Source organism: Oncorhynchus keta, chromosome 17, assembly GCF_023373465.1.
Source record: "Oncorhynchus keta strain PuntledgeMale-10-30-2019 chromosome 17, Oket_V2, whole genome shotgun sequence".
NCBI classification, from domain to species: Eukaryota; Metazoa; Chordata; class Actinopteri; order Salmoniformes; family Salmonidae; genus Oncorhynchus; species Oncorhynchus keta.
This window is the reverse complement of record NC_068437.1, coordinates 38,870,939-38,887,349: the sequence shown is the minus strand read 5'-3', so window position 1 is coordinate 38,887,349 and position 16,411 is coordinate 38,870,939. Positions and strand designations below refer to the sequence as shown.

The 16,411-nt window shown below is 44.3% G+C and overlaps 1 protein-coding gene across 1 annotated transcript in view; it reads right to left on the bottom strand.

Annotated features, from left to right (window-relative positions):
- Positions 1-16,411, bottom strand: part of LOC118396036 (neural-cadherin-like) — a 109,391-nt gene that overhangs the window by 49,873 nt on the left and 43,107 nt on the right. Inside the window, exons 16-22 of the mRNA XM_035790182.2 lie at positions 13,618-13,761; positions 8,010-8,293; positions 6,030-7,638; positions 5,137-5,230; positions 3,903-4,087; positions 2,324-2,550; positions 1,370-1,647 (exon numbers count right to left, since the gene is read on the bottom strand). Of these exons, the coding sequence (XP_035646075.2) occupies positions 1,370-1,647; positions 2,324-2,550; positions 3,903-4,087; positions 5,137-5,230; positions 6,030-7,638; positions 8,010-8,293; positions 13,618-13,761 (2,821 nt within the window). The remainder of the gene's footprint in view (positions 1-1,369; positions 1,648-2,323; positions 2,551-3,902; positions 4,088-5,136; positions 5,231-6,029; positions 7,639-8,009; positions 8,294-13,617; positions 13,762-16,411) is intronic.

Sequence of the window (16,411 nt, the reverse complement as noted above, 5' to 3'; positions counted from 1 at the left end):
TGGATCCAAAACAGGACAGAATTTTCTCAGACCCCTGGCGAAACGTGATGTGTGACTAACTGGGCTTGGTAGATAATGTCAGAGCCATCTATTTTCATGTGGCGTTGTATCTGAGTGGATGGCTCTGCTATGTACAGTTAGGGGCTGTTTTCTCTTTCTGTCAGCATCTCCAACTCTGTTTATTCTGCAGAGGGCCAAAACATGTCAGGAATACTGATCCATACAGAGAGAGACAGGGGATGATTCTGTGATGTATGTACACACACATACATACATGGAGAAAGCATGCACACATGTTTGTGCCTGCACATACATACACGTACACACACACATACATATACACACACACACACACACACACACATAACAGACCTTCCCAGGCATTCTCCATGTGACTCCAGAGAGCAATGCCAATCCAGACTCCAGAGCACAGGGCATGTTTCTTCCTCTGACTGACACGATCTGATAAGGCCAATGTCTCAGACTGGCTATTAAGCTCTCTCGACATGGGATTGGCCTAAAATTTGATTTTTCACACACATCCTGAATACACATTGGGTTATATAGCAGCATCTATATTCTGACAAGGGCTCTCTCACAAGACTGCAGACTGCAGCATGCTTTTGACTAGTGCCATAGGGCTCTGGGACACACCCCATGAGTGTGATGGTCATGTTCTAAGGTCTTAAGGCAGACGTCTGTTTGCTCATGTAAATGGTATTAAGTGGGATTCTGAAAAGTTGTCAGCACTTGGGAGAGGGGTGTGTAGTGCTTGTTGTAATCTCACTGGCCCACATTTCTTAAATCCTACCAATTCTCATCATCAAATTAGCTCCATGCTATTTCCTCTGTGATACACCCACATGGGGCCTTGTACTTTTTATAAATGGATTTCTGACTGCTTTATATGCTTAGCATTCAAGGCTCTAGTATATAATTATGAGGCAATTTATCATCAAACTATAGATTTTTTTTACCCTGAATTTATTGTCATTCTTCTACTCTAATTTATTCAGATTGGTGTTATTTCTGATCATGGTATAATTTTCTCCACATCACCATCTGTGTCTAGATTTCCTCCTGACTATTTCTATCACCTTCTCTTAATTATCTCTCAATTGTCTCTGATGGAAGGATCTTTATCTTGTGTAATAAATTAATTACAATAAAGACAGGATACGATCGTGTTCGGTAGAGTTAAAGTGTAAGAAAAAGGTCCGAAATAGAGTGAAAAAATTAGGAACTATCTGCACGTGTCCAATAAGACACTCTTATTTGTGTTTTCTGCTGCGATGTGCCCTAATGAACAAAACCCAGTTCACATAGTCCTCAGGTGATGGTATTTCTTTGGTCCCTGCTCTCTGCTCACCTGTATCCACTGAGGGTATCCATGCAGGTGCCTCCATTGAAGCAGGGGTTTGTGAGGTAGGAGGAACAAGCTTGATGGACCCGGTCCCTGGCAGAGCAACCACACCGTGCAGAGGACATCATCGTCACAGACACCAGTGCTATGTTCCCGGCATCGACCAGGGTGGGTATGTCACTGACGCTGAGCTGTGTGGAGCAGCCGCCACCCGGCCTGCAGTCTGTGTACACACACTCATCCACCTCTACTTGGGACACGTTCACCCGCAGCAGAGACTGCAGCTGAGGAGAGGAACAGAGAGAGGGGTTGGTGGGAAGAAAAAGAGGGGGATAGAGAGAGATGGAGAGAAAGAGAGAGAGGGAAGGAGAGAGAGGGGGAGAGAAAGAGAAAGGGAGAGAGAGTTGGAGAGAGCGAGAGAGAGGGGGGAGAGGGAGAGAGAGATGGAAAGAGAGAGAGCGGGAGAGTGAAATAGGGAGAGAGAGGGGAGGAGTAGATAGATAGATAGATAGATAGATAGATAGATAGATAGATAGATAGATAGATAGATAGATAGATAGATGAGGGTAAGGGAGGACAGAGAGGGATGAGCCTGGCTGATACTCCTCACGCATACAAATATTTACTTATAAAGAAACGAGTACATCTCCAAAATGGCAGATTTATTTTCAATAAATGAATGAGAAATGAGATAGACAGAGAAAGGAGGGTCGGCGAGAGAGTGAAAGAGGGATGGAGAGATATAGGGAATGAGGTGAGGGAGAGAGAGAATGAGTAAGAAAGCAGTTAAGAACACAGAACAGGGAGAGTTGGTGTGAACAACATTATTGAAAAAAATATGAATGTACATTGCACCTCTTAGCTGATAAAGAAACAATATCGACAACACCAAGCTCTGCACCCAGAGATGTATGAGCTAAGATCCCTATCTTCAAGATGGGAAAACATTGAGGCGTGTACCTTCTTTCTATGCGCCGCCAGGTATCCGTGCAGTTTCTCTGGACGCAGGTAGCCATCGCTGTGCACAGAGAAGCGCACGTCCAGCGTCTTCGGTCTAACGTCTGTCAGGCTGAAGACGTTGATTGTGCCTGATCTGATGGACAGGTGTTCAGACAGGAAGCTCCTGAACATATCCTGTCGACTCCTCTCGTCCACCCGGGACTCAATAAACTCTCTGGCAGTGATGCCTGCAGAAGGCGGAAATACACATACATATGCACACACACACAGGCACACACACACAAAGACAGAAACACACCTCAGGCATTAGAACCTCAAGAACATTCACTATTTACTGACAGGAGAAGTTGATCAAAGTGAACTCAGTTTTGGTTCAATTAGCAAATAGAATTGATCTATACTGGCCTCACATTGATTCACTCACCCATGTAGTGAAACTATTTAACTTTATTATTATTTCCACTGAGACCGATTCTTGGCTTCAGTATAAAACATTGACGGCCTCACTGTCAAATAGATTTAGAGGTTGAAGCATTAGCAATGCAATGCGTCTCTTCTAATAATATCGGAGAGGATGGAAAAAGTCCTCTTTAATCTCTACAAAGTGAAATTGATGCCCTGGCATGCCTAATAGCCTTGCAGTCTATTCATAAAATGGATTTTCAAATGTCAAGGACTAACCTGGCAGTTTTGAAATTGACCTTTACATCTGGGATTTGCCCAGAGAGTCAAAAGACCAAGACATTAAACTTCATATGTTTGTGAAAAAGGCACCTGAGGTGTGATACACACTGCTGCTTGAAGTGATAGCGACTATAGGTTATCCTAATAAATTTGCTTTAAAGTACATACCTCACAGCTTGTAAAGGTGAAAAGGTGAGCTCCCCCAATTCGACATAAATCGCTTGGATCTTTTGTTAAAGATTAACATAAATCCAATCCATTGAATTTACTGACTCACAGTTTAACCTCAGATTTAAAAGTACCAGTTCTAGATCAGAGATACTCTCTATTTTAAGGTGTATACTGTAAGTCTACAGGGTTCTGTATGTTTTTTAATTCATTCATTTAAAAACATTTTTTACTCATTCTTCTTTCTTCTATTTTAATCCAGAGAGCAGCAGCTGATTACCATGAATTAATATCACAACCTGTAATATGTCTCAAAAGCTACATTGTCTATCTCTCCAACAACACAACGAAGTAAAATAAAAAGCCTGACGTTTGGTGTGGGCGGAAAGATGAGCGATAGAGTGCAAGAGAAAGGAAAACAAATGGAAAAAGTTATTCATGTTGACAGGTTCAGACTCATCATCTCATATAGAGCATCCCTGCTGTGGAGTAACAGCAGCTGAAGAAGCATGACTCTAATTGCTGAACGATGTGTTGAAAGGGTTCTACATAGAACCCAAAAGGGTTCCACCTGGAACCAAAAAGGGTTTTACTAGGAACCTTATTGGGACAATGAAGAACCCTTTTAGGTTCTAGACAGCACCTTTTTTTCTAAGAGTGTAATCACGGATCATGACATAAACTGTAGAATAGATAAGTACGATGTTGTCATGCTGCAGTAGCTTACCGGTCAGACGCAGGGAGGCTGACGAGTGGATGGCCATGTCCTCTAGCTCCCGGACGTGAACTGTGACCCCAGACACCACGTCTGGCCACACCCCATCTGACACTCCCACTCTGAGATAGTAGCTCCCTGCTAGGGTGTTCTGTCTGATGGCCAGGTGGCCTGAACTCCTGTTTAGAGTGAAATACCTGTAGGGGAGGACATAAATGTGGTGGAAAAGACTGGGTAGTATTCATTAAGGGCATGCAATAAAAATGGACGGGAAATGGAAATAAATGTTTCTTATTGGACATGGACAAGCAATTTAAGTGTTTATTCCATGTTTTATTCCATTTTGTGCCTACAACCCTGGACTACCAAAGGAAATTAACGGAAATAACAACTGTTTTGTTTCTGCTGGGAGGTAAATGCTATTTTGTTTACATCTCCACCAAAGGAGCTCGGTAGTCATAGAAACAGGTCAGGATTGGCATATGAATAAAACAGGAATGTGTAAAATATGCAATTGGGATTTTCTTCTGTTCCCTGACTGTGTTAGATGCAAAATTGCAAACAATCTTGGTGTAAATATTCTTGAACCTTGTTCCCCAGAGAGTCCACCAGTTGACATGATACAAATGCATCCACTGATTGCTCTGATTACATTAACATTTGACATTTTTGTCATTTAGCAAATGCTCTTATCCAGAGCGACTTACAGGAGCAATTAGAGTTAAGTGCCTATTGAACAAGAGGCACTTGTTGGTCAAGTAGGTAATGTGGTAATATCCTCCATCCTTTCCATTTCTTTGACTTTCTTTGACTGTTACTGTTTATTGTCTCTCTTGCAGCCTAGTCACTGTATCCCTATTTATATGTATATATCTATCTAAATTACCTCGTACCCCTGCACATCAACTCGGTACTGGTACCCTGTGTATATAGCCAAGATATTGTTACACATTGTGTATTTATACCTCATGCTATTATCTTTCTATATTTCTATTATTTCTTTATTTTTCTCTCTGCATCGTTGGGAAGGGCTCATAAGTAAGCATGTCACTGTTAGTCTACACCTGTTCTTTACCAAGCATTTGACAAATCACATTTAATTTTATTTGACTCTGAGACTTTGAGTGAAAGTAGCTGAAGGTCATATTTATAGGGATACATATTTGCATCTGTCATATGTTAACTGTTTAACTGATTAACTGTCCTGTTATGACTCACGCTGCTTACAGACAAACATAACACCTACCTCATTCCTCCTGCGTCTAAGGTGTAGGTCTTGTTGTCCCAATCATCTTGATCAGGGGCATAGACCTTGCCCAGCGAAGTAGTCTGCATCCTTCCTGTCCAGCGCACACAAAGACTTTGATTTTGTCTGAAAACAACTGTTTCCAAACCGAAAGTGATAGAAGCCCCAGGCCGCTAATCTTCAGCCGTTTTCTTATCTGCTGTTCTGTGATTCTGCTGTTTCTGTTCTTCCTATTCTGTTCATGAGTGTGAAGTCCCACTGTCTGGGTTGAATAGGCTTCCAGCACTTGAGATGCGAGGAGCGCTGAGAGCTTAAGGAAGTCAGGGCTATCTCTCTATGGATTATGTTATTATCGAGCCCCAGTGCCAGCGTACTGCAGCTGGGTAAACAACCAGGGCCTGTATGAGTCAAGTTGCTGCAGTGTCTCATACAATTCCTGAAAACTAAAAAATCCAGGTCTATGATCAGAACTTTAATGGGCCTAACAATCACACCTGAGGAACACCACAGATCTTATAATGGTCAAGTTAACATCAGGGCCAGATACAATTAGCAGAGTGGAGAGAGTGTGTGGGGGTCGAATGTTCTTAAGCCCGATAGGAATGATTTGCAATCAAGAATCATGAAATGCTGCAACAAAATGCTAATATTTGCCCTGGGTGTATCAATTACTAATTCAGACAATACAGAATAGGTACACAGAAAGACAGAAAGAGCACCGCCATGCTGTGCTAACTTGGGGAAAGGCCTGGGTCCATATTCACAAAGAATCTTAGTGTTGCCTTTTAAATCATGAAGAATAAAAGGGGGGACTTTATCCTAGATCAGCACACCTACTCTTAGAGGCTTCGTGAATACGAATGTCTAAAAGTTGATGGAAAGTTGGGACTCACCCCTCCGGCTGTGAAAGTAAATCTCCTTCTCTCCCTCCTGGTGGGCGTTGTCATTCTGGTCGCCCACGGTGATGGTGAGCGTGTTGGTGACCGTCATTGGCGGACGGCCGCTGTCCGTCATGACCACGGGCAGGAGGAACTCCCTCTGGCGCTCACGGTCGAAGCGGCGCAGCGCAGTGAGCGTTGCCGTGCCATTGCCATGGTCCTGTAGGTGGAAGTCGGGGGCGTAAAGACGGGGAAGGGCGAGGGAGAAGGGAGGCCCATTCTCTGGGGAGTCCCTGTCGATAACGTGGAGCAGCGTGGAGGTCTGGTTGAGCCACACCAGCTGTGGAGCAGGGCTGTTCTCCCAGAGGACAGGGGTGTAGGCCACCTCCAGCTCTGGCCCATTGTCATTAACATCAAGCAGGCTCAGCTGGATCGTGGCGCTCCCTGTCAACGCCAGACTCCCGCGGTCTGTCGCCATGACAACCAGCTGGTACTCGGGCATTGTCTCTCTGTCCAGCGGACGGGTCACGGTCACAATACCGTCTCGGTCCACTATAAAATTATCGTACGGGTCTGACTCCGGGGAGATGCTGTAGACTATTTCCCCATTCAGGTCAGAGTCTGAGTCATTGGCCATCACCTGGGTGATGTTGGTTCCCACGGCAACATCCTCCACTAGAGGAGCGAGTGGGTAGAAGGTGGTGGTGAACTCAGGGATGTGGTCGTTCTCATCCAGCACCTGGATGATGCAGTGGATGAGGCTGGAGAAGTCAGAGTCCTCCACCTGGATGGTGAGGTTGAAGCGCTGCTCTCCGGGCCTCTCATAGTCCAGCCCCTTCCTCAGCTTCAGACTCCCAGACTGCTCTGCTCTGTGGCTCACCATGTAGAACCTCTCCCACTGGTCCCCCGCCACCACACTGAAGCTCAGCAGGCCGTGAGGGCCAGAGTCTGGGTCCACAGCTTCCAGCTCCAGCACGGTTGAGTCTGGAGGACTGCTCTCAGACACACGAGCCCCACACCACTCATCTTTGAACCGGGGGGTATGGTCATTCAGGTCCATGATGATGATAGTGGCGGTAGCTGTACCCACCATGCCCCCTCCATCCCTGGCTTCGACCACCAGCTGGTGCCGCTCTGCCACCTCCCTGTCCAGCCCGCCGGTCACCACGGAGATGGTGCCCGTACTAGTATCGATTGTAAATAGTTCCTCAGGATCCGTGTCACGGGCGTTCTTGATGATACGATAGGTGAGGATGGCGTTCTGACCCACTGCCGTGTCGTCAAGGTCTGCCGCCGTCATCTCCATGACAAAAGTTCCTGGGGGTGAGTTCTCGGCTACGTTGCCGTGGCAGCCATCGGGTGCGCAGGTGAAAGTGGGCTCGTTGTCATTGATGTCCCATACGTTGATGATGACGTCAGTGAAGCCGGTGAGCCCCTCCCCTTTCTCGTCCGTGGCCAGAACCACGAAGCGCCACACAGCCCGCTCCTCGCGGTCCAGCGTCTTCTGGGCATACATCTCCCCCGTGTTCTCATTAATCATAAACTGAGAGTCCGCCCCCTGACCATGGAGAGAGTAGCGGACGGCGTCCTGGTCTGCATCCTTGTCTGGGTCCATGGCCATCACCTGGTGAGACACCCAACTCATCAGCAATCCACATCTAAGAGTGTGTGTGTGTGTGTGTGTGTGTGTGTGTGTGTGTGTGTGTGTGTGTGTGTGTGTGTGTGTGTGTGTGTGTGTGTGTGTGTGTGTGTGTGTGTGTGTGTGTGTGTGTGTGTGTGCGTGCGTGCGTGTGTGTGCGTGCGTGCGTGCGTGCGTGCGTGCGTGCGTGCGTGCGTGCGTGCGTGATATGTAGAGTGATATGTAGTTATTAGCTATAGCTCGCATATATACAGTTAGTATACAGAAGCATGCATTTGACATGGTTGATTGAGCCTCGGTACCTGACCGCTCAAACAGAAACAGACTGGCACCCAGGTTAGAGAAAGAACACACACCTGGAGCACAAAGACCGGTGAGCCATCAAGCTCCTCTGTCACTGAGCCATAGTACTCATTCATGGAGAAGACGGGCGCCTCGTCATTCTTGTTGACCACGTTGACCACCACGGCGGCATAGTCCTCCCACTTCCCATCCGATGCCAGCACCAGCAGCTTGTACCTCTTCTGCTGCTCGTAGTCCAGAGGCTGGGTGACAAAGATGGTTCCCACCTCAGGCTCCATGTCAAACACCCCCCCTGTGTTGCCCGAAGTTATCTGGTAGCGCAACTTGGCATTGGCACCTGGGGAGGGACCAGGGAATTTAAGAGGAGATTCTGGGGGATGGAGTTTTAGATGCTGTACTGAGACTTTGGGCAAGTCTGAAATGGCGCCCTATTCCTTACTTAGTACAATACTTGTTTGCACCATAGTGCTCTGTCCAAAAGCAGTGCTTCATACAAGGAACATGGTGCTCTTTCATATGCAGCCTCAGTACATACAGTTGAAGTCAGAAGTTCACATACACTTGGAGTCATTAAAACTCGTTGCATCATGTTGTGGGGGTGCTTTGCTGCAAGAGGGACTGGTGCACTTCACAAAATAGATGGAATCATGAGGACGGAAAAATATGTGGATATATTGAAGCAACATCTCAAGACATCAGTCGGGAACTTAAAGCTTGGTCGCAAATGGGTCTTCCAAATGGACAATGACCCCAAGCATACTTCCAAAGTTGTGGCATAAAGGCTTAAGGACAACAAAGTCAAGGTATTGGAGTGGCCATCACAAAGCCCTGACCTCAATCCTATAGAACATTTGTGGAAAAAGTGTGTGAGAGCAAGAAGGCCTATCAACCTGACTCAGTTCCACCAGCTCTGTCAGGAGGAATGGGCCAAAATTCACCCAACTTATAGTGGGAAGCTTATGGAAGGCTACCCGAAACGTTTGACCCAAGTTAAACAATTTAAATGCAATGCTACCAAATACTAATTGAGTGTATGTAAACTTCTGACCCACTGGGAATGTGATGAAAGAAATAAAAGCTGAAATAAATGAACATCTATGAACATTTGAACATCTTGGCCATGTTCTGTTATAATCTCCACCCGGCACAGACAGAAGAGGACTGGCCACCCCTCATAGCCTGGTTCCTCTCTAGGTTTCTTCCTAGGTTCTGGCCTTTCTAGGGAGTTTTTCTAGCCACTGTGCTTCTACACCTGCATTGCTTGCTGTCTGAGTTTTAGGCTGTGTTTCTGTACAGCACTTTGAGATATCAGCTAAGAAGGGCTTTATAAATACATTTTATTTAAAGTTCCTTGGCGTCCACATCACCACCATTCTACCTTTCTACCTACCTAAATCATTCTCTACTATTATTCTGGCATTTCTCATTCTTAAAATAAAGTGGTGATCCTAACTGACTTAAGACAGGGAATTCTTACTAGGATTAAATGTCAGGAATTGTGAAAAACGGAGTATAAATGTATTTGGCTAATGTGTTTGTAAACATCCGAATTCAACTGTATATACAGTACCAGTCAAAAGTTTGGACACACCTACTCAAGGGTTTTTCTTAATTTTTTACTATTTTCTACATTGTAGAATAATAGTGAAGACATCAACACTGACATAGCACATATGGAATCATTTAGTAAGCAAAGAAATATATATTTTAGATTCTTCAAAGTAGCCACCCTTTGCCTTGATGACAGCCTTGCGCTCTCTCGGCAATCTCTTAACCAGCTTCACCTGGAATGCTTTTCCAGCAGTCTTGAAGGAGTTCCCACATATGCTGAGCACATGTTGGGTGCTTTTCCTTCACTCTGCTGTCCAACTCATCCCAAACCATCTGAATTGAGTTGAGGTTAGGTGATTTTGGGGGCCAGGTCATCTGATGCAGCTCTCCATCACTCTTCTTCTTGGTCAAATAGCCATTACACAGTTTAGAGGTGTGTTGGGTCATTGTCCTGTTGAAAAACAAATGATATTCTACTAAGAGCAAACCAGATGGAATGGTGTTTCACTGCAGAATACTGTGGTAGCCATGCTGGTTAAGCGTGCCTTGAATTCTAAATAAATCACTGACAGAGTCACCAGCAAAGCACCCCCACACCATCTCACCGCCTCCTCCATGCTTTACGGTGGAAACCACACATGCGGAGATCATCCATTCACCTACTCTGCGTCTCACAAAAACACAGCGGTTGGAACCAAAAATCTCAAAATTGGACTCATCAGACCAAAGGACAGATTTCCACCAGTCTTATGTCCATTGGTCATGTTTCTTATACCAAGCAAGTCTCTTCTTATTATTGGTGTCCTTTAATAGTGGTTTCTTTGCAGCAATTTGACCATGATCCTGATTCACGCAGCCTCTGAACAGTTGGTGTTGAGATGCTGCTGTTACTTGAACTCAGTGAAGCATTTATTTGGGCTGCAATTTCTGGGGCTGGTAATTAATTTATCCTCTGCAGCAGAGATAACTCTGGGTCTTCCTTTCCTGTGGTGGTCCTAATGAGAGCCAGTGTTATTTCATAGTGTTGATGTCTTCACTGTTATTCTACAATGTAGAAAATAGTTTTAAAAATAAAGAAAAACCCTGGTTGTGTCTAAACTTTTGACTGGTACTTTATATCCATTGATTCTTGAACAATATAACTTATAAATGCCTCATGAGCTTAGTTCAACTGTCACAATCCATGCGAACCCAAAATATATAGCTTGTTTTACTCCAATGTTTGTAATAATTGTAAATGTAAACAAACACTTTATAGCTTCATAACATGGTTAAAACAATAATTTTCATATCATGGATGTTCAGTCCTTGCATCCATACTGTAGCTCTGTCTACTAAACTGAGAATGGTTATATTTCTCTAGTCCCACCCCTCAGATTTGAACCATAACAGTGGCGGGGTGCCCATTTTGTTGTTGTTACATTTGTAGATTTGCCGTTTAAACAGCTGCATATTATCAAGATATCAAAGTGTCACGAACAAAAGGTAAACAATTGACCTATTGCAAATGCAGCATATGACAAAATGTCCCAAAAAGCATGCCCAACGAAAGAAAGGCAACTTTTGTGAAAAGTTCCTGTTTTTTTATTAGTTTTCTTAAATATTTTTCAGATTTGCACTCTCAAAATCACACTTTCTAAATAATTGTTTTATTTTTTTTTATTGTAATTTGATGTTCGAAGTCCACAACAATGCTTAAACCACGTCATGGAACCATTTGGAGGTCTGGGAAAATTGAGTATTTTTGTAATAATAATGTATTCTTTTTTGTTTTTTCTCAATCAGATTTGTTGGACCTGGCTCCCCAGTGGGTGGGTCTGTGTCCACCCAGGCCCACCTATGCCTACGCCCCTGATGCAAACAGGGCATGATGACTGAATTGCGCATCACAAAAAGCCTACAGCACCAACCAAGACTTAAGATAAAACGTTTTCAATACCTGGTTTACATACCCTTTGTTACCTTAGTTAGCATTTACTGGTAGATATCATGAGTTGAAACATCTTTCCTACCTACCCTGCAGGCTACCGATGTCATTCTTCTGTGAGCTGCTCCATGTCAAAACCAGTTGAGAGCTGTGTGCTCTTGCTGCCTGCAGATGATAGTCAGTTGAAACTAGGCTGTGTGCGGTGTGCATGTGAATATATTTTACATGGTTTGCAATTGTGTAGGCTGCTTTGTGCATGATTTCTATGTTGTACTACATAATCCATAAGTCATAAACCTCCACTACACTACTTTGATAACCAATTAGTGGGGATTAAGTGACTACAAGCAATACCCATAAAAAAATAGGGTATAGGGTTTATACCTTCGTATAGCCTCCACTATGCCACGAGCACTGTGTTTTATAAAAAGTGCACTTTCTGAAATGAGTGCGCTGGTATTACCGTTGCTGTCCTTTCAGCATCACAAACCTGTCACACACTGAAGGCCTCGGTCCAATAGGTTTGCCACTGAAGGCCTAGGTCCAATAGGTTCGCCACTGAAGGCCTCGGTCCAATAGGTTTGCCACTGAAGGCCTCGGTCCAATAGGTTCGCCACTGAAGGCCTAGGTCCAATAGGTCCGCCACTGAAGGCCTAGGTCCAATAGGTTTGCCACTGAAGTCCTAGGTCCAATAGGTTCGCCACTGAAGGCCTAGGTCCAATAGGTTTGCCACTGAGCAAACATGTCTATACTAGATATAAAGACTGCAGGTATTAATGTTTCAAGAAAGAATTGTATATATTTGGCCTGGCAAAGCGGTTTTATGCGCTTACTGAATGGAAGTTGATAATTACAAGTTTTTTACTCTGCTGGTCTCGGGTGGTCTCTGGAAGAAATGACGAGTCCTCACTGTCCGAGACCGAGTCAAGACCAAGTACAAATGTATCTGACACTGAGACAAGACCAAGACACTCAAAATGTGGTCTTGAGACCAGACTCGAGACAGGTTGAGTACTACAGTATAACACTTTTCATGTCGCCTAGTTTTGGCCAGCTAACCACCGATCAAGCAACATTATGGACTAAACGTTCAAATCCTGTTGCTGACGGATTATTTTGCTGGAACAATATAGGTCAAATTAAGATCCTACATCTGTATGTCACTATGAGGGTTGAGAAATCAATGAGGAAGTAGATCTCCAGTGTGTGTCCATGGAGACTGTCCTGTGGGCTAATTTAGCCAGATAAAATAGTCCCGTGGATATTTCATGACTCCCCTTTAAACCAGTCTGTTGTGTTAAAGGAGCTACAAGCCCAATGAAAATACTAGTCTAATCTCTGCTATTAACATAAATCAGCAGACAAAGCGCTCCCTCAGGGCTTTCCTATAAGCTTCTACTGCAGTTGAGCCCATGTGTGGATAAAAAAAAGACAGATTGGGTTTAGGCTCCTTTAAATGCTGGGGCTGGTGTTGTCTGGTTGTTCATCTTGGCTTGGTTGCAGCTAGTGCTAAATAGGCTACCCTATAAACTAAGCAGCACCAACCCCCGCTTGCGATAAATACTTGATTAACAACCCAAAACATAGCTGATATTACACAGTGTTGCCTCTGTACAGGGGATAAACTGGTTTATCACACGAAATCCCACCCACCTACTGTACTGTGCAGGAGAAGTGTGTCTGTCTTTTTAGAACATATGTAGTGTTGCATTACTTGACTATTAAATGACTGCGTCTTAATGTAGCATGGTGCTCAGCTTATCTCGTCTCAGCATGATTCCCGCAGAGCTACATCCAGATGGGGAGATGGCACTTGTGGTGTGTCATTTTGGAACATTTTAACCCTTCACTGCCCACATTGTCTCTAAAACTAGACAAGTCTAGGTTTGGGAAAAATGTAATTCTGTGATTGACAGTTACCTCTGCCCAAAGTCTAATGTCTTACCAATGACAGTTTTGGACCTGCACAGAATGTGAAAATTTTACTTTTCCCTCAGGTTTCTCATGAAATGTTATATCTGTGCCAGGTTACCTGCCTCACTGGCTTAACATGCACTCCTGAGAAAAAAATCAATGTTACACATTCACTAATTTCACTGCCATTAGTGCAAATGTGCCATCACGGGTGGAAATTCTTGGGCTTCGCTGCTCTCTCTCTTTCTTCCTCATCCTTCCTTCCATACCTTCATCTTCGTCATTAGCACTGACAGAGACAACAGCCAGGCCGACATCTGCATCCTCGTCAACCCCAACTTCATAGAGGCGCTGAGCAAAGACGGGTTTGTTATCGTTCACGTCGCTGATGAAAACCCGCACATATGCTGTGTCTGCAAGAAGAATGACAAGCAAGAGAGAGATTAAACACCATACAGCTACAACTCGCTCTGTCATCCTCCTCTCTCTCATCTCATCCTTACACTTCTCTTTCCATCTCTTCCAATCCCTCTTTTCATCAGAGGATGTTGTCAGTCAGTGTGAGCCAGTCAGTTCACTCTTGTGGGGAGCGAAGCACTTAACGTAATGTAATGTGCCTTACTTGACATGCAAATCAGAAATAATGTTATTGTCAACAAGGTGTTCGGGATTACAGAAATTATTCAACCAGGGTAGATGGTTCTCTGTTTTAGCCAGGTAACATTTTGGCAGCAAAAAACTTCCCTGAGGAACAGACTTTTCTGAAATAAAAAAAAGTTGAAGAACCTATCCACTTCTCCTCTGGGATGGCAAGTGTTTACATCTCTGTCTGTCTGGTTCCCTTTTCACACCATTCCTTCTTTTTAACTCGTACATAGATATATTTATCTAAATACATTTTGTGACGTGTTTGGCAGATGTGGTAGGCTCAGTAGGTAGGAACATGGCCATGTACTGCTATTTTTCTGTCTGCATTCCCCTGCACTCTCTCTCTCCCTCCCTCCTTCCGGGGGTAAACCCGACAGACAGGTAGTATTTACTAAGGAGATGAGCCCTTCTGCTGGTGCAGATATGTGGGAAAAGACAGCGCTAACACAGCGCTAAGGTTCATTTGGAAATGCTAAGCAGCCCCCTCACATCCCCTAAAGAGAAGGCTTTGCTGTTCACCCTTACCCCTAATACCTTCTCCACAAACATTTGTTAAAAACCCCTCACCCGTAACGCAAACCTTCTTATAACATTACCTGCGATACCAAAACAGAATGCATTCTGTCATCATGTAGGACCAAGCCAAACAGAAATTCTGATTTCTGAATAGTCAATTGAGAAATTCAAAAATATTTTGTAAAACGATGTACCACAACGCTCACAGCGTTTTTTTTCTATAGGGAAGAGACAAGAGGCTGTCTGATTACGCTTGTACTCTCAGGAGGCAAATGAATAGAATGCACTAGGCAATTCTTGTCTATGTAAAACAATGTGCATAGTGCATGAATTCATTTTTAGTTTTGATTGATTTACGTTTTTTCCAGATGAGGGATGAGAAGAGAATCCTCCAGCCCATTGGGTATCTCACTATACCCCCATGTGCCATGTCTTGAAATATGCAGAGACAGATTAAAAGTATGTTACATTGTAATACTTCTGACAGCCAATTTTCTGGCTCTGCCCAAAACTTCTGGACCTTATAGCATTCCCAGAAAGCATAGATTATTAAGTCATATATTCATTTTACACCTAAGACATGGCTCTGCCGTTGTGCTGCAGAATTTGTGGATTTTGTCTCTTGTATAATAAATTCAATATATATATTAGTTTACTCTGGATTAAGTGTACATTTTAGTTAACTGTAATTTCATTAGGTATGCTTCAACTTTCCCTCCATCTTGTTCAAATTGGTCTGCCATGTAGTACACTTCTGTCTATAGCTAACATGAGCTGCTCAGTATGTGTGGGTAATCCTTTCTACCGTTGCATTTCTGAAAGGTATCACTAACAACAGCAAATGTGTTGCTAAGGCGCTCCGCCTTCTGGAGGATCAAGTTTTGAAATCAATGGATTACCCAGTGGAAGCAAAGTATGATCGCTAAGGAGATGTAGAAAATGAATGCGTATGATTGCAAATGCGTATGGAGTCGAAAAGAGAACACAGAAGGCTGTGTTGAATGAAACACCTGTCTACGGATTACAACATTAAACTAAGGGCAACCATGGCATCTGTGACAGGGAGGGAAAAGCGTTCCAAACGTGTATACGGTAAGATAGTCTAGCTAGATATTATATTATGCATTCTAATTTTGTCAGAAAGTCAATTTCATTGCAAGTTAAAGTGTACTGTTAAGTAGCTAGCTAACCTTAGCTGGCTGGCTTGCTAGCTAACTTTATGTGTATGATCTGTGTAGTAATATTACATTTACATTTAAGTCATTTAGCAGACGCTCTTATCCAGAGCGACTTACAAATTGGTGCATTCACCTTATGACATCCAGTGGAACAGCCACTTTACAATAGTGCATCTAAATCTTTTAAGGGGGGAGGATTACTTTATCCTATCCTAGGTATTCCTTAAAGTGGTGGGGTTTCAGGTGTCTCCGGAAGGTGGTGATTGACTCCGCTGTCCTGGCGTCGTGAGGGAGTTTGTTCCACCATTGGGGGCCAGAGCAGCAAACAGTTTTGACTGGGCTGAGCGGGAACTGTACTTCCTCAGTGGTAGGGAGGCGAGCAGGCCAGAGGTGGATGAACGCAGTGCCCTTGTTTGGGTGTAGGGCCTGATCAGAGCCTGGAGGTACTGAGGTGCCGTTCCCCTCACAGCTCCGTAGGCAAGCACCATGGTCTTGTAGCGGATGCGAGCTTCAACTGGAAGCCAGTGGAGAGAGCGGAGGAGCGGGGTGACGTGAGAGAACTTGGGAAGGTTGAACACCAGACGGGCTGCGGCGTTCTGGATGAGTTGTAGGGGTTTAATGGCACAGGCAGGGAGCCCAGCCAACAGCGAGTTGCAGTAATCCAGACGGGAGATGACAAGTGCCTGGATTAGGACCTGCGCCGCTTCCTGTGTGAGGCAGG